General features: G+C 38.7%; 1 protein-coding gene across 1 annotated transcript in view; it reads right to left on the minus strand.

The window, feature by feature from the left end:
* The window catches only part of ARHGAP42 (Rho GTPase activating protein 42), a 168,940-nt gene that overhangs the window by 93,488 nt on the left and 51,025 nt on the right, over positions 1-24,427 (minus strand). Inside the window, exon 3 of the mRNA XM_075708404.1 lies at positions 17,858-17,919. Coding sequence (XP_075564519.1) covers positions 17,858-17,919 — 62 coding nt within the window. The remainder of the gene's footprint in view (positions 1-17,857; positions 17,920-24,427) is intronic.

Below are 24,427 nucleotides of genomic sequence, written 5' to 3' on the forward strand. Positions count from 1 at the left end.
GAGTGTGGGTGCCTTCTGCCTAGACAGAAGCTGGAGACATTAAGGCAGACAGACAAGCTGTTCTTTAGCAACAGACTTCTAAAAGAGATCAAGAGCTTGAGTGCCCCAATGTCATCAGCAACTTCTGAGTCCAAAATAAGAATAAACACCCCAAAATTTTAACTGAAACAAACAAACAAACAAACCTAAATGAAAGTTTAACAGTGAAGGATAAAAATATGTTGGCAGAAATGTATACTAGAGCTATGATTTTATTTTAAATTTTCCAAATTGCCAGAAAAAGTTATATTTGACTTAGTGGTTCCTTTCATTTATTTTCTTTAAACAAACAAACAAAAATGGCCAGCTATAGAACTCTCCATAGAAATGTAGGCTCCTAAATACTAAAATCAATCCATTTAGAGCCTCACACAAAATGGTCTTGGGAAAATGTCATGGCTAATGACGTTATTCTAAATTCAAATGGAAAAGCGATATTAAATAGAGGTTGTCCAACTCCTGACTGTTTCCCTTTTTCCCCCATAATCCCTACCTTGAAAAAGAGAGTGTGGAAGTCTTCTTGAGAAATACATGGTATTCTTAGCCCATTAGCATGATGAGCATCTTTGAAGTAAGTTACTAAACAATACTTAACAACAATCTGATTAACCATGGTTCAGGCTAAGAAGATGCATGGTTATTGAGTAATACAAAGTACTTACTCTGTTCCTACATTACATTTTCCAACACTTGGCTCAATCTTTTTGTGCCTTAGACAGTTCTATTTTCCTTGGCAAAGTATTTCACAATGTAGCTCATCCTGAGGAAGTTTTCCTGACATTCAGCCTAAATTCTCTCCCAATTTCTTCCTGTCAGATGATTGCCTCTTCTTAGCTAGATGAGGTAAGCAGCATACACACTTCTCACACAAAGAAACAGAAGTTCTGCTAATAATGTACAAATGGAGAAGTTAAAATTCCCTCTTTTTAGGAATTTGTGCAGAAAAAATGCAAATGAGACCATCTGAAAAAAAACCAACCCCGTATCAGATCCTGAGCTCATTCTTTCATCAGCTCATTGTTTTTACACTCAACAGATTCTGAAAATGCCTAAGTAATAGTAAGAGGATAAATACACAAATATGGAAGCAGACAAAATTATACATATGTTATCTACACATATGCTTAGGTATCTACAATCTGTTGAACAATTATTCAAACTCTGACAATGTTTACAGTAGTGTTTAACCTAGAACAATAAATACACTGCATATTTTTTTAATATACCATAAAAAAAATCTTGGCTTGTTATGAATCTATGAGTCAAAATTCAGAAAGATCTTTTTTGCTTTTAAACTGCTACCAACATGAAAGTATTAATATATTTCTGCTACTGTGATTTGTTTGGCTTATCAGAACACTGTAAAGGCTTGTAAAGGATGTACAAACTACTTACATACAACTTTATGAAAATACTTTTGACATACTACCACTAGCTTGTGTAAATTGCAGTGTAAATGAACAGCCATTTGTCATGACTGTGGTTTAAATATAAATGTTATCAACTATCAAAATTTTATTACCAGTATATTTAGACCCAGTAAACCTATTTAATAATTATGGTAGGGAAAAACAGTATTGTATTTTAGGTGCTACTAACCCCAACAGTTTTATAAGCTGATTTAGAAGTCAGACCTTCCAAATTACAGCAGATAGTGCAATTACATTATCACAGCTTTGAAGAGACACCGTCTTCCCAGGACTGATGGTCCCATAACAGCTTTTGTCACTTTTAGGATACTGTGCTAGACTGATCTTTAGTGAAATTTTCTTCTACCAGTTTGGTTGCAAATGTAACTTTTGCTACTATGTTAAAGACAGTAACAACCGCACCCTTTAATTATTAAAAAAAAAAGACCAAAACAAAACACAAACCTGGAAACTCTGTTCCTTTTCATGATAGTCATTATCATAACAAGTATTATTCTTGGTTTGTCATTTTGGGAAAAGGCACCTTGGAAACAAATATCTGATTACAGGCCCATAAAATTAATTTTATACTAGCAGGTCCCCCTTATTGGAAGTCTTACCAGTTACTACTAGTACTGCTTAAAATACAAAATGGGTGCACCTGAATATATATGTGGTAAACACATGCCAATCCACAGACACTCCAGAGCATCTTCACTGCAGGTCTCCATGGGTCAATTCCAGTAACTGCAAAAGTGGGGTTAATAGCTACTAACCTCTACTATCTGTTATTATTTGGAATCACTTTGCATTATATTGCACAGCTGCTGTGAAATAAAACACTGCGAAAGGCATTCTGATAGTTAAATGTTTTGCTTCTGTGCCGGTCTGGTTCTTTATACAAGAGCCATGGCAGTATCCAAACAATCCACTCTTCGTTATCTCTCCAGCACCAACAAGACCGAACCCCCAGAATCATTGTTCCAAAAAAAAGGAAAAAAAAATTTAAAAAAGAAAAAGCTGGTGCTGAGGAAACTAGCTATTCTAAGAGATGAATGTAATTGGAAGTTGTATTTTGTTTTAACAACTATTTCATGAATGAACATGTCCAGGCATAAAGCCAAAGTCAGCTGAGCTGTTTGTAATGGTACTATGCCCAGGAACTGTTAACTCCAAGACTGGAAGTATGTATCCTTTGAGGAAACACAAGCACGTGTATGAACATTTCAGATATTTTCTGAAGAAAGGTAGGTTAGCCATAGACTTGAACTATTCAGAGATAAATTAACCTTTATAAGTGCAGGATCCATAGAAAATCTTCTGATATGTCCATGCTATTGACAGAATTAATTCTGTTTGTGTACAGCGTTCTGGTATCCCAACAGAAATTTAAAAAGTAAATTAGAAACGTGCAATATAGCTGTTCAGGCTAATTCCTTACAGCCACAGGAAAAGGTCAAGATGTTCCTTTAAAAAACAGACAAAACAATAAAAGAAATATGAAAATACAATATATGAAGTTATAGAAAAATTTAAATTTATTTCCTACTGTGAAATACAATTTTATAGCCACATACATACAAAGTTTTACTGTAAAATGTTCAGAGGTTATTTAAGCCTTAAATGCTGAAGAACTATAATTTAGAAGCTTCTGCCAATTGTCAGTGGTGAAAATTCAAAATGAGCCTGCTGGGAACAGCACACAAAATTAAGAAAGGGATGCAGGACATGGAATAAGATGTGTCAAGACAAGACATTTAGAGCAAAAGGGCTAGAAGTAGTATCGGATACAGGTTTCTTAGCCTTTTTTCTGCTCTCATGCAAATATGACGAACAACATAAATCAGTTTAGAAAGTTCTCATTTAGCTTGTAAAATGATACCAACACAGTGTAAGAGCCAGCTTAGGGGGAGAAAAAAGTCTAGCATGCTTTCATTACAGGTAGCCTTTTACTGAAGGACAGGTATCCAAAGAAAAAGCTCTCACAATATTTCGACCTTTAAGGCTACCAGACTCTGTGGCCCCATCATTCAAAAACTTTCTGCAGGACCATGTGACATGGCTTCCAGATTTCTACTATAATTTCCTTTTACCACCAAAACAATAACCTCTTTCCTTGACCACAACTAGTTGTAACAGCATGGCTGCAACAAACGTTGCACCAAGAGCTAGATTTGCAGGCATTTATTTGGCGGTGGTGCTAGCTTAAACAGAATTTAATGATCTTGCATTGCTTCTTCATGCTGTCTTTGATTTTGTCCTTTGCCCTCTGTTCTTCTGATGCTGAAACAGTCTGTGGCAACATGGTTGAAAAATAACCAGTAAAAAAATTTATTTTGTTTTGCTTTTAGCCAGGTCAGTTTTCTGAAATGGGTACATAATAAACTGGCACTGCTGCCAAAAAACCAGACAAAACTGTTAATCTGTTTCAGCCTCAGTTCAAAGTAAAAGCACTTGCCCAGCAGAGAGGCATTTAAGAAAGTTTGTCAAAGTAACAATCATTTGAGCTTCTACAGACATTTGAAAAGAATAAAAGAAGCAATCTAAGTGTTCTGCAAACCTTAAGACAACATCCTAATGAGAACACTTCAAATAAAACATCTTCATGTGTAATATAACTATGGGCCCATGCAGATTACACAGGTTCCCCAAGGGAGAGTATCAAGCTGCCTTGACTTTAAAAAACATAATTTACGTGCTTTTGTGTGAAAAGGTGGGTTTTGGTTTTTTTTTCTTTTTGTTGGTGTGTGTTTGTTTTAAATAAAGGCATCTTTGTTTCTACATACCCTTTGGTACATAAAGTGCTTGTATTGCTATCCATTTTAAATCACATTTCCCAGGACACTGAATAAGAACAGGAAATACAGGGGTTTCAAACTATTCCTGAGATCAGACTAGATGAAGAAAAAATAAAAAATGTATTCTTTGTAGGAATCAAGTACCTCTTCTCATACTAGTGGGAGAAGTGCAGATAAATTCTGCACCAAAAAAGTGCAGAATCCATTAAAAAAAAAATTAAGTGGTAGATTGTCAGATAACAGCATGTTCTGACATTATTACAGGCTAGTAATGGGTACAGTACATACCCTCTGCTACGAGCAACTCCATTCCCTCCCTTTGGCAGTCACAAAATAAATGCATAAAAATTTAAGGCTATACAGTTAGCTGATCCATCAAAACTCAGGTTCCTTTAAAACACTTTTAGAAGTGCAAACATCTTTCTCTTTTCTCTATCAATAGTCATCTGAGAAGACACTTGGTTAGTGACTATTTTGAAAGTCAAAGCGTCTACAAGCTGAAATAGCAATTACCTGCATTTCTGTGAAGGCTAAAATGTCATTAAAATAAACTCATTCCAGCCACGCTACTCAGTGAATGACTCTCAAAACACTTTGGGAAGTTGCTGTCCTGTCATGCAAGATCAAATGCATTGAAACACAGGCAATATGAAATAAATATATGAAAATGAGAAAAAATTGGATTTATAAAGTAAGAACTAGCAAGCAGCTTTCCAGCTAACCCTTCATTTTGTACTTATACTGAAGGAAGGATTTCATCTGTCTGTCTCGATGATAGACAAGACTGGAGGCAGCCTGGGCTGCAGTGATCACGCATTGGTGAAGTTCACACTCCTGAGGGACAGGGGAAAAGTGAGGAGTACAGTCAGGACCCTAAATTTTAGAAAAGCAAACTTCCAGCTCTTCAAGGAGTTAGTCAGAAGGACTCCCTGGGAAACGGTCCTTAGGGACAGGGGAATGGAACAGAGCTGGCAGATCTTTAAGGACACCTTCCATAGAGCGCGAGAGCTCTCGATTCCCAGGTGTAAGAAATCAGGCAAGGAAGGGAAGAGACCAGCATGGCTGAGTCGAGACCTGCTGGTCAAACTAAAGAGCAAGAGGGAACTGCACAGGCAGTGGAAGCAGGGACAGGTGTCCTGGGAAGAGTACAGGGAAGCTGCCCGGCTGTGTAGGGAGGGGGTCAGAAAGGCCAAGGCACAGCTGGAGCTGAATTTGGCAAGGGATGCAAAGAATAAGAAGGGCTTCTACAGGTATGTCAGCCAGAAAAGGAAGTTTAAATAATGTGTACCCACCCTGATGAACAAGAATAGTGTCCTAGTATCAACAGACCGAGAAGGTGGCTGAGGTGCTCAACAACTTCTTCGCCTCAGTCTTCACCAGCAACCTCTCTCCTCAGCCCTCCTGAGCTGATGGACCACAAGATGGGGAGCAGGGGGGTAAAGCCCCTCCCACTGTAAGGGAAGATCAGGTTTGTGTCCACCTGAGGAACCTGAACATACATAAGTCTATGGGACCTGATGAGATGCATCCCAGAGTCCTGAGGGAATTGGCTGATGTAGTTGCCAAGCCACCCTCCATGATATTTGAAAATCCATGGCAGTCAGGTGAAATCCCTGGTGACTGGAAGAAGGGGAATGTTGTGCCCATTTTTAAAAAGGGAAGAAAGGGGGACCCTGGGAACTACCGACCTGTCAGCCTCACCTCTGTGCCTAGGAAGATCATGGAGCAGATCCTCCTAGAAGCTATGCTCAAGCACATGGAGGACAGGGAGGCGATTCAAGACAGCCAGCATGGCTTCACCAAGGGCAAGTCCAACCTAGTGGCTTTCTATGAAGGAGTGACTGCATCAGTGGACAAGGAAAAAGCAACGGATGTCATCTATCTGGACTTCTGTAAAGCCTCTGACATAGTCCCCCACAACATCCTTCTCTCTAAATTGGGGAGATATGGATTTGATGGGTGGACTGTTTGGTGGGTAAGGAATTGGCTGGATGGTTGCATCCAGAGGGTAGTGGTCAATGGCTCGATGTCCAAATGGAGACTGGTGACAAGAGGTGTCCCTCAGGGGTCCAGGACCAGTGCTGTTCAATATTTTCATCAATGACATAGACAGTGAGATTGAGTGCACCGTCAGCAAGTTTGCAGATGACACCAAGCTGAGTGGTGCAGTTGACACGCCAGGAGGATGAGATGTCATCCAAAGGGACCTGGACAAGATGAAAAGGTGAGCCTGTGTGAACCTCATGAGGTTCAACAAGGCCAAAGGCAAGGTCCTGCACCTGGGACGGGGCAACCCCTGATATCAATATAGGCTGGGGGATGAAGGGATTGAGAGCAGCCCTGTGGAGAAGGACTTGGGGGTACTGCTGGATGAAAAGCTGGACATGAGCCAACAAGGTGCGCTTGCAGCACAGAAGGCCAACCACAACCTGGGCTGCACCAAAAGCAGCGTGGCCAGCAGGTCGAGGGAGGTGATTCTGCCCCTCTACTCTGCTCTGGTGAGACCCCACCTGCAGTGCTGCGTCCAGCTCTGGGGCCCTCAGCACAGGAAGGACATGGACCTGTTGGAGTGGGTCCAGAGGAGGGCCACCAAAATGATCCAAGGGCTGGAGCACCTCTCCTGCGAGGACAGGCTGAGAGAGTTGGGGTTGTTCAGCCTGGAGAAGAGAAGGCTGAGAGGAGACCTTCTTGCAGCCTTTCAGTACTTAAAGGGGGCCTAGAGAAAGGATGGGGGCAATCTTTTTAGCAAGGCCTGTTGTGACAGGACAAGGAATAATGGATTTAAACTAAAGAAGAATAGATTTAGACTGGATATAAGGAAGGAATTTTTTACAGTGAGGGTGGTCAAGCACTGGAACAGGTTGCTCTGAGAGGTAGTGGAGGCTCCATCCCTGGCAACATTCAAGGTGAGGTTGGACGGGGCTCTGAGCAACCTGATCTGGTTAAAGCTGTCCCTGCTCACTGCAGGGGGGTTGGGCTGGATGACCTCTAAAGGTCCCTTCCAACCCAAAGCATTCTATGATTCTATGATACTCCTCAAAATTGGGAATGGCAGCCAATATAATTTTGTGAATGTTCTCTCCTAACTGAAAAATGCTGCAAAGTAAACCAGAAATTTTCAGAAATTTGGCCATGAGTTACTGTTTTACTGACTGGTTTTCAATAATCACTTCCTATTTTTATTGCAGTCACTGCTGATTAGTCAATTAAGAACTGCAAAGAATGCTACTAAGGCACCAAGCCGGCTCACCAGGACACTGTAAAAATCATGGGACTGTGTACAGCAAGCTATTAAATCTTTTAATAAAATGCTTCATAGACCAAAGATTAAAGACTCCCTGTAATAATTTTATATTGTAATAAGGAGCAATCATACCACCACCTTCCTAGTCACATATCCATAGGGAGGTAAATACAAATACAAGCACCCCAAATATAGAAAGCAGGAGAAACTGTAAGTTAACTGAATCAATTACATTAATCTACAGTGTAGTACTCCTGCAACACACATTGGGTCTTAAAAATAAATGGATTCTCTTCATTTCCATTCTCTGCAGAAAACTGAAGAGCAAATACTGTAAGGATACTAATTATCAAAGCCTTCTTACTAAGGGTTTGTATACTGTTTGTATAAGATGCTGTAGGTACATGAGTGTTAAGAAGTATTGTAAACAAGGATCAGAGCTAGTGAAGCCCCTTATCTCCACCCCCCTTTCCTTTCCTCTTGAACAATCATCCCAGGTCCTATTCACAGTCTCTTGATCCCATTAAGACAGACAAGTGCTCCCAGTTTGATGCCAGCCAACAGAAAACAGCAGAGACAAATGTGACATCTACAGTTTCACACCTCTGAGAAAAAATGTTTACTACAAGAAAATAACTTGTCACAATTCAACTGTACGACAACTATCCTGGAAAATTGCAAAGACTGTCTCTAAAAGTAGTTAGATTGCTTTCTTCCTCAACTGGTAGGCTCACAAGGCAACAGAATTATGTATGACCAAGCTCAGCAGGACAGGGTACAAAAGGCTTTGCATATGCTACAGTTCTTCTCTGTAGACATTTATATCAGTAGGAAACAATTCACATTTTCAAAGAAAGAAGAAAAAAGAAAGCTGCTAAGAAACACAGTGCAAATCATGAACAGTAGGTTCATCATCATCATAAAGCTCTGAGCAAATTCTGTATTAATGGCATTATTGTCACAGCAAAATGATTCCAGAAGTATTTTCTGCAAACTTAAAGAAAACAGGGATCTGTATTTTCAAACCCAGATGTCAACAGGTGGGCAGTAACATGGATGTGAGAGGGACTAGTTGCAACTAGTTTCTAGTGAGATCAGTTTATCTTTTAAATGTTATCATAATCAAATGTCACAGGATGACTTTTTTTTTCATTTCCACAAAAATAATGGAATAAATTATTCTAAAGAATGAAAATTATTAGAGAAATTAAAACTATACTTTAAACAAATTAGGAATGTACAAAGCATAAAACTGAAAAGTAATACTAAGAGCTCCATATGTATTCCTAGACATTATTACTTGAGAAAACTATGAAGCTGATGCAGCGTCATCTGAAAGAGACAGCTAATGCTCTGTACTAAGAGCACCCATAATTTTATCTTCAAATTGTCTGGCCTAGTATCTGTTTTTCATTTGGGGAAAGTTCAGAAATTTCCATGAATACATATAGGTATTTGAAGTTAAAGTACCTTAATGATAACAGAACATGATCTGTTTACTTTTATCACTCTGTTGTTGGGGTTCTTTTTAATTGAGCACAAATGCTAAGGAGCATTCACTGAACATGTATATTTTTGTACTTGAGTGGTGCAGAGAAAGATAGCAAACAGGCTTCCTTCTAGCCCAAGACACAGCAAGGGGGAAAGCGGCATTGTGAGTTCTCCCTCAACAAGAACACACCAAAGGATCACGTTGCAGATCTGCTCTCTAGGAAGCCTGCATGACAGAAATGTGGCTATCACTTCTTGCTTTCATTTATCAGTTACAGTGGTCACAGATAACATCTGTAGGCAAGTCCAGGCGTAGTTCAAATATCTTTTTGATAGCAATTATATCAAAGAAATTACTATCTTCCTGATAGTAATTCTGGCCCAGAAAGTCATCATTTTCTTTGCATGCACCGAAGTAAGGGGAAGGAGCTGACAGAGAGTCAGGGCCAAAGGAATTATTTTTCCAGCTGGATCACTTCTCCAGTTATGTTCATTACGCACATACTTGTACCAACACAACAGGAAGACTGGGCATTTTCTCAAGTGGTCCAAGAAATACTCTAGAAATTTGCAATTAATATGAACACAAAAACATTCTTCCAGGTGTCACTGAACTCCGCTTGAGTTACCTCCCAGTTTTTACATTGACAGTAGTTGGGACACAAAGGTGACTCAGATTTGGGACAGAAAGCTGGTTCTGAAAACCATTCATTAGTTACATTTTTCTGTAGTACAGTTACTCCAACCATTCGAGAGCTAAAACACAGCAAAAAACCATACACTGCTGCTGTCTACATCCTCCCTCTTCTGCAGTAATTTCCAAGGCTAACAGGCAAAAGCCTCAACAAAACAGTATTACATATTTTACAAATGAGAATTCATATTATATTATGTATGGTAATGACAAACCATATTTTTCTCCAGAAGAGGCAAAAAAAACATAAGCAAAAATTATTCTATAAACTAAAATAAATGGCATAAACTAGCATCTTCCACAAAAATTGAAGATTCGCCCAAATTAACCATCTAGAAGGTAAAAATACACCCACGTCCCGAAGAGAAACATATGCACACACTGTCAGTAACTTACTTTTCAAGCTTCTACTTAAGGCTGGCAATATCTGAAGAGTTCCCATTTCCCTCCACTGACTCCACAATGTCAGTCTAGACTGGAAAAATGTAGATGACTACAGTGTACATGCAACCATAGGTTAGACAAATTTCACCTGTATAGACAAAACTTGCTTTTCTCACAGTTTGGGATCTGAGACAAATTCCAGGAAGATGAAAAGGAACCAGGACGACAGTGAGGCTGAAGATACTCTACTAAGCTCTCCAACACTAGGAAGTATCCATGGCTTGTCCAAAGACTTCCAGGAGCAGTTTACAGTAAAAAGGGATGAAGCAGCAACCACCAATCTCTGCACTCTGAGGCACAGCTATCCTTAAATGTTGCAGATTTGGTTTTCTTCTAGCAAAGCAACTACCCTTTTGAGCTCTTAGAAGTAGATGTTTCCTAAACCAGTCCTTTAGATCCCAACTTCCCTTGTCTAGAAGGCAAAAGAGGACTAGGACATAATCTCCTGATGCATTGCCCTACTCTGCAGGCCTTTCCTGTCCACTTCCAGGCATGAAAAAATTCTGCTGATGGGGACATAGAGATTTGGCACTGATACCTCTACCCTGCATACAGAATAAATTTCCTAGTGATGTAGTCAATAACAGGAGAACAAAGGATGAGGTGGTTTTTTTTCTTTTGTCTTTTCACTTATTTCTCATGGTATTTGCAAATGGCTCAGATCAGGAAGTGGAGCAGAAGAGTCTCTTATGAGAAAAGGCAATGGGGGAGCCAGGTAGCAAGCAGGGTTGTAGTAACAGAAATGTTTAGTTATATTTGAAGTAAGACTTGAAATGTTTGTTCTGGTTAGTTCTTAGGAAGTAAGACTGACAACTGTATCAGCAAGGGAAGAAAAAAAAAAAAAGAAAAAAAAGGGCTGAAGTGTTAACCTGTTGCTGAGGACTAGTAGGTCTGATCTGCCAAAAATTTTAAAGGGCGCTGAGATATGTCATTGAAATTAATGAATCCCAGGTCTCCAAATAACATTGATCTAATTTATTTGAACTCAAGCTTCTCAGATTCCTCCTTGTAGACAGTCTTTTCTCATCCTGAGCTTCCAGGTGTCTACCCTTCCTTGTTGCCTATATCTCTATCTCCTCTAGTCTATGTAATGCTTTCTGACCAGAAATGCATATAGCAAGTATTCAAAATGGTGGTTCACCAAAAAGGTTATGAAGGCATGTGATTTGTTTTCAATAATTTTCCTAATGATTTCTAAAACTTAGCTTGACTGCCAGTGGGCAGTAAGCTGATGGTCCAAAAAAACCCCAAAACAAAACAAAACCAAACAAAAAAAACCCCCAAGAACACCAACTCAAAAACAAACGCCCAAACCAACCCCAAAAAGCCCACAAACCCAAAACCCCACACAAAACAAACCCCAAAACACCCAACAACAAAAAAACCCCACATAATGAACAAAACCACTCAAATTAGTATTTTCCTACCTTGCAGAATTCCATTTACCAAAGAGATGGATTTCTTCTGCAATTAATATCCAATATGTAGCCTACTATACCAGGGTAGGAGGAATAAAAGGGGAGTAATACATAAATAAATGTAAAAATAATTTTCATAACAAAACAATTCCATGCTGATTTACTGGTCCTTGTTCAATAGAAAGCTCAGTTACTTAGGAAATGGGTATTTCCAAATTACTAGTCTGATGCACAAATTCAGAAAGTCTTTCTAAAGAAGTTAGGTTAACAACATAGTATGTGCTACCTTAATTGCTCAATAGGATATGTACAGGCCATCTTAAGTGTAAGGAAAAAAAAACAAGCCCCCAAAAACCACCTTTGAGGTGCTTTTTAATTAATTTAAAACAGCAAAAATGGGGGGGCAACACAAACAAACAAGAGAAGAAACCCTCTTAGTTGTGGTGGTGTTCCTTCATTTGTAATGACATGCTTTCAGACAGTCTCCTCGCAGGCAGGTTCCTACCGAAGAGATTAATTTAAATGCCAAAACTGGTGTGAGAGGTGAAGAGCACTGAAAGCAGTTACCAAGTATATCAAAACACCGCCACACGCTATTTTTTGTCATTTTAAGAGAGTGCTCATGTAAACCAAAGTGCCAGGTGTATGCTCTGCAGTCTCAGGGTGCTAGTATATGTGGTTTTATGATTCCTCCCCTTTATAAACTAAGTAATAAGCAGCACCTGTGGATAGAAGACTGCTTATTCTTCTGATGGAATCTGTAACTCATTTCACATTATAGGGAAAAGGTTAATTCGCTCAAGAACATGCTGTGTCCTTTGGTATCTGATTTTATGTACCATTCCGTGGATAGCTGGCTTTAATAGTTCATTTATTTTTCTTCAAGTGCAGCTTTTGAAACTGACTATTTTGATGCCTTCCCTGGAAGCAGATAGCATCGGACCCCTTGTATGAGGGCAAATACAGAACCACAATGAGAACATCCAGTTAATACAAAAAAAGCCCACGAGATACTCTCTGAAGCATGAAGATTGTAAGATACAAAGAGACAGATGTTACAAAGAAAAATAGTCATTGAGCATAGTACATGACTATCCACTTCAGAATTTTTGTACTATCCCCTTAAGTATTTAATATTGGTCAGGAATCAAAGTAACCATACACATCTCACTGATTCACGATGCCAGAGAAAAGCTCTGGGACCATTCATCACTTGCCAGCAACCCATAAAAACTTGGGTAAACAGCAAAGAATGTAGCAGTTAAGAGGCCTATTTCAGTTTAGGGTTTAGTAAACTTTCAGAAATAATCAGGGAGTTACATTCAGGATAACATAACACTCAAGAGAACATATTCAATGCTTCAAATTGATAGGGGATCTCAAGGAAGAGGAAATCAGTAGCATGAACCAATTCATCTATTCTTGTTGTCAACACAGCATAATCCTATGAAAGGAAAAGGAATTAGTATCTTATAATCACTCCCAGTACATTTTTGTTTGTTATAAAGTTTACTAACAATATCAAATGAATATGACACATAAATAATGCATGAATCTCTAAAATAAAAAAAGCATATCGCTTATTTAACAGAAGCAATGTAAATTCAGCAAGAGCGGAAGGAAATTATTTTAAGTAAGTTCCCTTGATATAGAACCAAATATTCACATGAAATTAAATTAGAGCATCTCTATTGTTCCCTAATAATCACTGGGAAATAGAGCTCATTATTTTACATTCCCTGGTGGCTTGTTGCTGAAGTCATTGGAAAGGCAATGGGGACGAATCTGACTTTTTATCCTATTGGTACGCTACTTGTAAAACCCAAGAGTCAGAGCTGTTTGGCTGGTTTGTTTTTTTAATGCACTATTTACCAACAGCATCATTAAACTAACACCACCATGAAATGACAGATATCAAACATAAAGCAGTATACCATAAAAGATGTCTTACGAGTTACTTTTTCCTTTATTTGCTTTTTAACGGGAAATGTTTGGTGCATGACCTCTGTTTTTTCTAAGACTAACGGTCAATTTTTTAGCATCAAGAAATAAAAGACAAGGATAAAAGAAATTGACTTATAATAATCACCATATTATTACTGTTGCCAATAATAATGACTGTAAAGCTTTACACAACAGAATACTTATGTGATACACAGTTTTATTTAACCTTACACTTCAGTGTTTTTCCCAGTAATACTGTTCATATCATCTTGTTTCATTAGCTGCTTCTAAAGAAAAAAACAAGTTCCTTTTGGTTCTTTATGCAAGAAGGACAGAAGACTTGCTAAGCACCTCTCAAACTATTTCCTTGACCATCGGAAACACTTAATTTATATATTCAGTGGGAAGCACTCCAACACACCTCTCTGTGCTCACCAAAACAAAAAAAATAATTTTACTTATGAACAATTTAATAGGCATCAGATGAGAAATAAATTGGGGATATGAATATATACTTGCCACAATCAAATCTGATTCATGCACCCATATGCATGCTCATAAATTAATAATATAGAATTCAATGCAGGGAAACAAGATCTTTAGCTGGTAAGTAAAATTAACATCTGTCATTCCATATTCCCGTACATCCAGCATTCGCTGATACAATGCTGTCTTTTACTGTCATACACATCAAGAATTAAAAGGAAGTTGTAAATGGTATGATGAAGTGTATCCATAAATACTCTCAACACTGACTAGCTGCTTTTCTCCAAGCCTTCTATAAAATATCAAAGAACAAGCTTTTTTTTTTTTTAAACTTTTGCAAGTTTTCTCTTTTTATGCAGAAGTAAAGGAAATCAAATTCTTAAAGACCTGCATGCCCTGTCTTGAGTTTTCCAGTCAGTTGAAAACTTTTTCTAAAGTCATCACTAATCTGCAAATTGGCTGGCTTGAAGTGCTTCTAGCAGAGGAATCCAAGCGTATGCATAATGCTCCATACTACCTCAGAAACAGGCAGAAAATGTTTTGAAGGTTTCACAGTTAAATCAGAAGTTTGTCAAAACAGGAAACTCTTATTACTAGCGATCTGTTCAGCACCTAGCATGGCACACCGGCCCTCACAGGGACCTCTGGATTCTATGATGGCATGTATAAAACTGCAGAAAGAGAACTGGAGAATAAAGACAAGCAGTGTGCCCAGGTGGCCAAGGCGGCCAACAGCATCCTGGCTTGTATCAGGAATAGTGTGGCCAGCAGGAGCAGGGAGGTGATTGTGCCCCTGTACTCGGTGCTGGTGAGGCTGCACCTGGAATACTGTGTCCAGTTTTGGGCCCCTCACTACAAGAAAGACATTGAGGTGCTGGAGCGTGTCCAAAGATGGGCAACAAAGCTGGTGAAGGGTCCAGAGCACAGGCCTTACGAGGAGCAGCTGAGGGAACTGGGGTTGTTTAGTCTGGAGAAAAGGAGGCTTGGGGGAGACCTTATCGCTCTCTACAACTACCTGAAAGGAGGTTGTAGTGAGGTGGGTGTTGGTCTCTTCTCCCAAGTAGTTAGCGATAGGACAAGAGGAAATGGGCTCAAGCTGCTTCAGGGGAGGTTTAGGTTTGATATTAGGAAAAAATTCTTCATGGAAAGGGTAGTCAAGAATTGGAAGAGGCTGCCCAGAGAGGTGGTGGAGTCACCATCCCTGGAAGTATTCAAAAAACGGGCAGATGTGGCACTTGGGGACATGGTTTAGTCTAGTCTACCCTTGATTGGTTTAGTGTGGATTTGGTAGTGTAGGTTAATGGTTGGACTGGATGATCTTAAAGGTCTTTTCCAACCTAAACGAGTCTATGATTCTATGATCTTCGACAAAGGTGATACTTTCTGTATTGCTTTTTTGTTTTGGTTTGGTTTTAAGCTTCTAAGCCCTTACAGCATACAGACGTATACCATAATATACAATAAATACATTCATTATAGCATGAAAAGCTGCAAATCAATGGGTTTTAGGGGAAAAATGTCAGGAGAGCCTGTCTTTTGCCTCTAAATAAAACCAGACACAATCTTTTAAGTCAGTACGCCGCATCATAGCAGGATCTCCAGTTTGTACGACTGTATGAAGTTAGTACAGCAACAACCCTTTGGCTACTTTTACCGAGCATTTAGAACTTTGTGACCTAGGGCCAGGTCAGTAAGTAACGCAGCACAACACACAATGGAAAGCAGCTCTATCATGTAAATGCCATCACAGTGTGGCACTGGACATAAACTCAGAAAACAGAAAAAAAGATGACCAAACTCTCTCTTTCATTTATAAAATTTATCACTAAAGAATAGCATGGGCACAGTAACTATGTAGAGGTCTAGGTGTGACTGGTTTATCGTGTATGTATTTTTTCAAGCCTCAGCTTCTCATTTTTGCATTTGGCTCTACCAGGAACAAATATTTTAGGAAGCTTAATTTCAATAATAATTAAATTCCACCAACAGGCAGATCAAACTTTTTAAAACCAGAGAAATTCTAAGTTCTCTGAATTTTCTTATTAAAATATCACTACCGTCATAACTGTGTGCAATCGATGCTCTCAGCATGAGCATTCAGTCTGAAAAACAAACAGAATGGGGCTATTTCAAACTCAGTGAACAGCTGGACAGAAATGATTTCCCATCAAGAACAGCTTCTCCACACATGAACACTATTTGCCACTTTGTTTACAATGATTTGATGATGACATTGTACTAAACTTATAGCCATTTGTAAAATATTTTTCCGTGAGACTGAAATCTCACCCAAGTCTTTCACCCTGCATTGGGATCCAACAGCTCAGCTATACAATTCATGCATTCCCACTGAAGTCACACTGAAATAAAACAAAAAGTATCTTTCTACCTGACTGGTCTTTTTTTACTTAATAATATTTTTCCCCCTTTTACTCTAATGGCCTTCCTACAAGATATGAAGTAAAATTTTACATGGAAAGATCAAATTATAAACCACAGAGAGCCCAGATACTTCTAAAAGTGAAAAAGGGAGTGACTCCTCTGAGGGAAAAAAAAAGAAACAGGAAGAAAGATAAAATCAAGGTAAATTACATATACGTATTATGAAAGAGTAACCAGTTTGAAAAATAAAACCTTTACCTACTCATTGCTTCTCCTTTTTCTAGTAGTTAGCTCACAATAACCTTTAACCTAAACTGGAAAACTATTTATGTGAAACATTGTTTAGCTAAGTAATTAATAAGTGTTCTGGTAAACATCTTTTAAGGTGATAAGTACTGAATGGTCACCATCTCACTCTTCCATCTACCCAAGAAAAAATAATTAGCATGAAGCAAAAATTTGCACTTTTATAGGTTTATAGGTGATATTAACTATGCAACTGTACCACATAAATGTTTATGATTTTGCCACTTTAAAATATTTATGTAAACAGAACTAGCAGGAGACCAATTCTATGGTTATTTACTCTTTGGAATAAGAGAACTTTCTGTATTACTCTTCCTGGATTAATAAGTTTCCTCCAATCTGAGTCAGAAAATCGTTTTCTTTGCCTCTAAGTACTCATAAGAGGAAAGAAAACATGGACAAACATAGTCATTGAATGGATTTGAGCTAGTTAAACTTTCACAGTATTTAAAAATCCCCCTGCTGAGGTTAATCCTTACCTCCCTTCTTTATTCATGACTGGCTTCCAAGGAAGAAAAAAAAAATAATTTCATTGCTTATGTGGAATTTAAAAAAAAAATACTTCTCCAAGAATATACTTAAATTCTTTAACAAAGCTACATCTGAATAGAAATATAAATGAAAGCATACTGTAGATTCATCAGTATGGAAACAAAGGGAGTGAGATACCATAACAAAGGACAAATCTGACAAGTCTGATGTACTCTGCAAGAGTTTCTCAGAGGTGATGAATTTGGTTTCTTTTCTTACCACTTATTTATCATATTCTTGGATTACTAGTATACATTCACTGGACAATACTCTAAAAGTATTTCATTACATATAAAGACCAATCTACATTTCCAGTATAAGCTCTTAGTTTACAGTTCACTTTATTGCTGTGCCTTGTGACTAATAAGATGGGAGAAAGGAAAGTACAGCAGCATTCAGAGGTTATTTCGGGGTGGGGAGTGAGGAGGGAAGAAATTGTGAGAATACAGTTTCTAAATGGATACAAAAGTATTTGGCTGAACAGTCCATTAAAAACTGCTGCAGTCTGTGCTAGCACATTTCTGCCTTTACAGAATCAAGTGATTATGAAATACTTAACATCTATTACACAAATAATAATAAAAAAACAAATACTTCAGGAGGAATAGAAAAAAAGTACTATTTTATATAAAAAGAGGTCCAATGCAACGCATGATTGCCAGCAAACTTACCAGTCGTCTCCTCTCCTCTTCAACAGCAATCAGGAGACGAGCAAACTCTTTCAGTGACTGGGCTGAAATGAATACAAAGAAAAAGAATGTCCTGGTCAACATTATATTTTAACACCAGATGAGACCATTATCTGGATTTAAGTTGTAGTGATAAGACACTGTTCTTATATAGTACTTCACTGAAATCAGTAGTCATTAAATGAGGTAGAGACTGAAGTGAGCAGCAGGTCAAGAGCAGGTAAAAAACAAAGGAAAATAACCTGTGCGTTAAGAGTATTTAAAAAATAAATTTTTAAATGGAATATGGCAAACTGATTTTCCTGAAATGTGCAAATATCAGTCTTAAAGAATTCTACAATCAGCCACAAAACTTACTTTCGCAGAAAGAAGCTGCAAAGAAATCTTGAGTTTCTCCTATTACAGTGCAACAACAAATTTGCAAGAACTATGAAAAATATTCAGGTAAAAATTTGAAAGTCAACATTTTAGAAGAAATGCATTACTTATGTCAAATGTTTAGGTTTAGCAGCTCTTTGGCTTTATGTTTTGCAAGGACAAGCTCTCAGGTGATGAGAACAGATAATTGATTTACAAGCAAGCTTTGAATTCTGTTACAACTGTGAGAGAGTCTTTGCTCAAAACTGTCTTCAAGTATAAGTCAAAGGGCTACAGAGGATGTCAAAAGAAACATAATAAAAGTATTAACCCATAAAAGAGGACAAGAAATGGGAAAACATTGCAAAAACTCTTAAGGCTTTATTCTCATGTAAGCAAGCGGTGCAAATCTCTCTAGAAAAATCTATCTTTCCATTTATATTACTTTCTCAAGAGCATATGGGTTGTTCGGAATTCAGCATCACAGTTCCACAAACAAAAATGCCAGAGAATTATCGTGTGAAGAGAGCTAAGTAGCTCTTGCTCTGATCTCAGAAAGCAGATTCAGAAATCCTACTGCCTCAAGTTTGTTGTGAGAAGCTATCTAAATCATCTTTTAAAGACCAAAAAAAACCCCAAAGGAAACAAAACTGTAGAATTTCTCAAAAGAGCAGGCTTCAAAAAGTCTTCACAGTTAACCAACATACACTGCTGAGGATATGCTAACAGAACTCTTCTCCTCTTAGCTATTCTTCCATCTTCTTAAGAGTTTTTATAAAATGTGTCACTCTCCAATAATACGGTTTCATCCTCTCTCAAAGAATTAAGGAAGTAAGTACATTTTCTAGAGAATCTGCTATGGTCCAGTATCTTCTAAGAGGGAACCAGCACCTAGCTTGCCTTAACTTGTCAGCATTCACGAATCGCTACTTAGTTTTTTGGACCGTACCCAAAGTTTTTATCCTTTATGCCATCTGGACGTTGCAGAGGTCACTGTTGTGTTCTTCTTGCTCTCTTTAACAGCTGAAGAACACTTCGCTCTTTGTTCCAATTTCTTCTGCAAGACCTTATATAGTTTATTTTTGCAACTATTACAGTTGCTACACCTACATATCTTGACCTCTAAGTTATTCTTTGCTGACAAATCCTTTTTTTCCCGTTATTACTCATGAGCTCTTTGTTTAGTGCAAATACACCTGGTAAGTTAAATGTCCATCCAGTTGGGTGTCCAGCTTTTTCCTTTAATATTTTTCCCTGAGAACATAAACACCAGAAAATTTTGCCATCTTTTAAGTAAAAGAAATTCTAGACCTCCTGCACAAAATTCTGAACTCAACTCAGGCTTACCAGCTGAGCCTTTCAGTTACTGACTTTCAGTTACTTACCAGCTCAGCCTTTATCACAGTTATGTCTTGAGATCAAGAACTTAAGTTTGCTATCCACTGACTTGACTCAATCTCTTAGAGTCATAGAATCACAGAATCATTTAGGTTGGAAAAGACCTTTAAGATCATCCAGTCAAACCATTAACCTAACACTACCAAGTCCAACACTAAACCAGTTAAGGGTGAAGTAATAATTAATTTCATGTTTCCTGGCTTGGTGGTTGCATTATTTTTTAATGAAAGTAAAACTAGAAAAGAATCATTAAGGTTGGAAAGGACCTCTAAGATCATCAGTCCAACCATCAACACAACACCACCATGCCCACTAAACCATGTCCCAGAGTGCCACATCTACCCATTTTTTTAACACCTCCAGGGATGGTGACTCCCCCACCTCTCTGGGCAGCCTCTTCCAATGCTTGACCACTCTTTCCGTGAAGAAATTTCTCCTAATATCCAATCTAAACCTCCCCTGATACAACTTGAGGCCATTTCCTCATGTCCTATCACTTGTTACTTGGCAGAAGAGACCAGCACCCCCTTCACTACAACCTCCTTTCAGGTAGTTGTAGAGAGCGATAAGGTCTCCCCTCAGCCTCCTCTTCTCCAGGCTAAACAACCCCAGTTCCCTCAGCTACTAGTCTAAGACTTGTGCTCTGGACCCTTCACCAGCTACGTTGCCCTTCTCTGGATATGCTCCAGCACCTCAATGTCTTTCTTGTAGTGAGGGGCCCAAAACTGGACACAGTATTCCAGGTGCGGCCTCACCAATGCCACGTATAGGAGGACGATCACTTCCCTGCTTCTGCTGGCCATAATAAGTCATGAGTCAGCTCATAATATCCCAACTGTCAAAACCAGGTAAAGAAACAGATAATGAACTGACTGGTTAAATTACCTGATAAGAAATCTTTTGAGTGTTACATTCAAGAGTATCTATATACCCAGTACAAAACCCTAAAAACTAAATAAACATGAACCAAACATACATGGGCAAACTATTTCTTATTTTCACACTGATATCCCCCAAAATTTAACAAGAAATGATCCTTTCCTGTAGAAAACAGGACAGAGCCAGTTCATCCCTTGCACATGTGGCAGAGTGATTCTTTACCCACCATTAAAAAAAAAAAAAAATCTTTTCAAATAAATTAGATAAACATATTGTTTGAATTTTATTACCTATTCAGGGAATTAGGATGCATTTCAGAAAAACAGCTGACTTTCTAGTAAAGCCAGCAAGAGAAATCATTTCCAGATTATTTCAGTGAAATAATTGGTCATTTTTAACCGCAAGATGATGTGTTGCTGCAGTCACATGTTAAAACTCCATTCCCCCTCCTTTTTTCACATTTTTACTGTGGAGCCACTCAGAATGACAGAACTATTTCAAAGAGAAATGATTATACCCAGCACTGTATCTTTGTGAGGACAGCAGATCCAGAACCTACTGAAATTTAAGTTTTCCCTACTCACATCAAGCCTTATGGTACTCTTCAGTTTCTGATCACATGATTAAAACCATCCTTAATACAACACAGGTTCATGAAATTTTTTTCTTCATCATCTGCAATGAGACAGTTAACACTTTACACCTTTCCACAGCCAAGCACAAATACTGCCAGTTCCCAGCCCCAAGGTATGAGCAGGACTTTATCTATCAGATAGAAAGGGTGGGGGACAGGCAGGTAAAAGCAGTACAGTTGTGAAGACAAAAAATGTCCTCTCTGGTCAGGCAATATTCAGAGTTTTAGGAGCAAAGAGATAGTACAGGAAGAACAGCAGGAAGCAGAAACTGGGCAGAAGGATGACTGGAAACTGTGTGGAGGAAGAAAAAAAATGAAAGAACAGTACAAGAAGCTTTTGATTCATCTTCCTAATTTCAAGGCAGAACCAAGGGGTTTTTAGTTTCGAAGTCAGAACTTTTGCTTAGGATTTAAACAAAACCAGGACAGAGAGAAAAAAAACTATAAAAACATGTTCTGTAAGTGTGCAAATCAGTATTTTCCTCAATGCTTAACACTAATATAAAGGTACTAATATGTCCCCTATACAGTGCCTCAGCTAACGACTGAGAAGCCGTCTCCATCTTCCATCTTCTTCGTGTTCAAAAAACAGGTAGATGTGGCACTTGGGGACATGGTTTAGTCTAGTCTACCCTTGATTGGCTTAGAGTGGACTTGGTAGTGTAGGTTAATGGTTGGACTGGATGATCTTAAAGGTCTTTTCCAACCTAAACAGTTCTATGATTCTATGATTCTATGATTCTCTTCCCTGTTGCCCCACCTTTGGGGGGATTATAAAGGCCAAAGTTTCACTAAGAGCACAAACCTACACTCTTCAGCAGCACTACGACAAACCATTCTCCTGACCCTAGCGACACTTTCGTTGCAGAGACACCTTCACGTCAATACTGACTATGCCTCCACTGTTTGCGGCCCAACACCCACGCCCACCCTTTTTGTGCCAGCCAATGCCCACGAAGCCATGGAGCATCCTTTCCCAGCTCAGGAGGCGCACAGGGAGAACAAGTACATTGTGTAACTCAGACTGTAATGAAGGATGCACGTCCAGTACACAGAGCTCAGCAACATGGGTGTCTCCAGTGACCCCACTGGTTCTTCTGCCCTTGCAATGGCACTACGTAACGTCAAAAAACGTTTTACCCCTGCCAGCTCTACGATACCAATGAGCACTGCAGTACTTCTGAGCCTTTCATGTTATTACACCCATCTGCCCGTACATCCCCCACTCAGTCTGACCTCGTTAAAGCCAGGGTCTGTCCCCAGAGAACTTCACCTCTGCTGGAAGCTGCAGCGGGAGGTGGTAGTGGGAAGGCAAGGCAGCCCTCACTCCTCCTTCCCCAGCGTACACTTTTCCCTTCCTCCCCTCTTCTCACAGCCCCGCTCTGGCTGCAGACGGGTGACAGATGGACCTCACCTGGGGACCGGCCCGGCAGACGAGGGATGCACCGCGCAGAGCTCACCGCGGGGCGCCAGGCTCGCCGGGAGGGCTCGCCCGCATGGCCGCTGGACACCCCGGAGAGCTGGGCAGGGACCCGGCCCGGCAGCGTGACCCCGAGGCACAGCGTACACGCACCTAATTCTGGACTCCCAGCTCTCGACAGGAAACAAACTAATATTTAACACTCATAATCTGAGGTGCTTTTGCGTCGTTAAAAACCAGAAGATTTAAAAATCAGAACCGTTTGCGTCAGACTTGGCCCACTGCTGTCTGTCAGGAAGCCTGAGAATTACATGCAGGCCTCACAATCTTTTCTTACTAATGCTACAACATTTTTATTTTTTTTCTCCCCTTTTTTAATCAGAATAGAGAGAAGAATTAAAGTGAACTTTGTAAATACAAAGGGGAGTGGGCGGAGGAAGAGTCAAGTATTTTACAAGAGGAAATGTCATGGGAATGTGCTGATAAGAAAAAAATTCTGAAAACATACCAATAATATGAAGTACAATATGTAACCTAATTTGTATTAAATACGAATGTATTTTTAATTATTTTCAAAAAGCTCTACTGTTATTGGTGGGCCATTTTAAGCAAAACAAAGTGCTGCCTTAATACTTTATTCTAAGTCATTAGGAGATACTAGCTTACAAAATCTAAATAGTTTTACAGTCTGCTTTTTATTTAAGGGCTATTTAAAGGACTTGTAAGATACACTTGGCATCATGACGGAAATGATGCCTGTGAAAAGCAATGCCCAACAAGTAAAAACAATTGCATATGCACCCGGCTGTACACCTGTGGTCTCATTCATCACAACTAAAACAGGTTGTGAGCTGTTTTCTCTGGAGTGTTCCCAACCCAGCTATAATTTACTGCAAAATTTCCCTTGTTCAGGAGAAATAGCTCCCATTATTTTATTTAAAAAAGAAAAAACCCACCCTCTTTATTTTTAAATGAAAATTCTTTTAATTAATTTGCTTCATAAGGAAGCAAACTAACAGCACCAACAGCTTAAACCTTAACAGTGTAAATCAACAATGTCCTTTTTTCCAAAAGATGCATGTTTAATTTGGTTTTTTTATCACTATCATTTCAAACATACGGTACAGCTCCACAAACAACTATACTCGTATAATCAAAAGAGAACTGAAGCTTAGTGTAGGACTAAGTGAATGAGGGAGAAATGAAAAAGGATAAAAATTTCTTTATCTGAGTTTATAGAATGCATTATTAAAAATATGCCTCATTTATGCTCTGGAATTCTGGTTTACTGCATTAAAATCAACCTAGTGGTTCATAGGAAAAAAACCCATGTACTTCATAAACTTTATGAAGTTTTTGTTATATACTTGTGCAGAGACTGTATCACCTTAAAACAGCATGGCTATGGATATTATTGAAGCTACTCTGTCAATAATTAGCTTAATGCTAAAGAGTAGAGTTCACACTGCACTACTAAATGTTACATACAATAGGTATGATGCCACCTATATTTAATGAGAAAAGGAAAACAACATGTATGAAACCTAGAAGTAGTTTTATATGGCCAATATTGAATTCAAAGACATAAAGCCAAGTTTTTGGATGGTAATGTTCAACCCAAGATAGACTGGAAAGTTACCGTGGAAGACAGAATAAAAATAAATGTTCTTTTCTGTGAAATGGACTGTTGGTTTAACTTATACTTACACATGCAGTCTTAAATAACGCATAGGCAATTTTTAAATACTCTAAAAGTACACTAAACAACATTTTATAGTATTCTAAGCAGATATCACCACTATCTTCAGATACATGAATGCCGGCATGGAAAAAATACACATACAGAACTATGTCATTTGTTCTT

This window comes from Pelecanus crispus, chromosome 1 (genome assembly GCF_030463565.1).
Source record: "Pelecanus crispus isolate bPelCri1 chromosome 1, bPelCri1.pri, whole genome shotgun sequence".
NCBI lineage: Eukaryota > Metazoa > Chordata > Aves > Pelecaniformes > Pelecanidae > Pelecanus > Pelecanus crispus.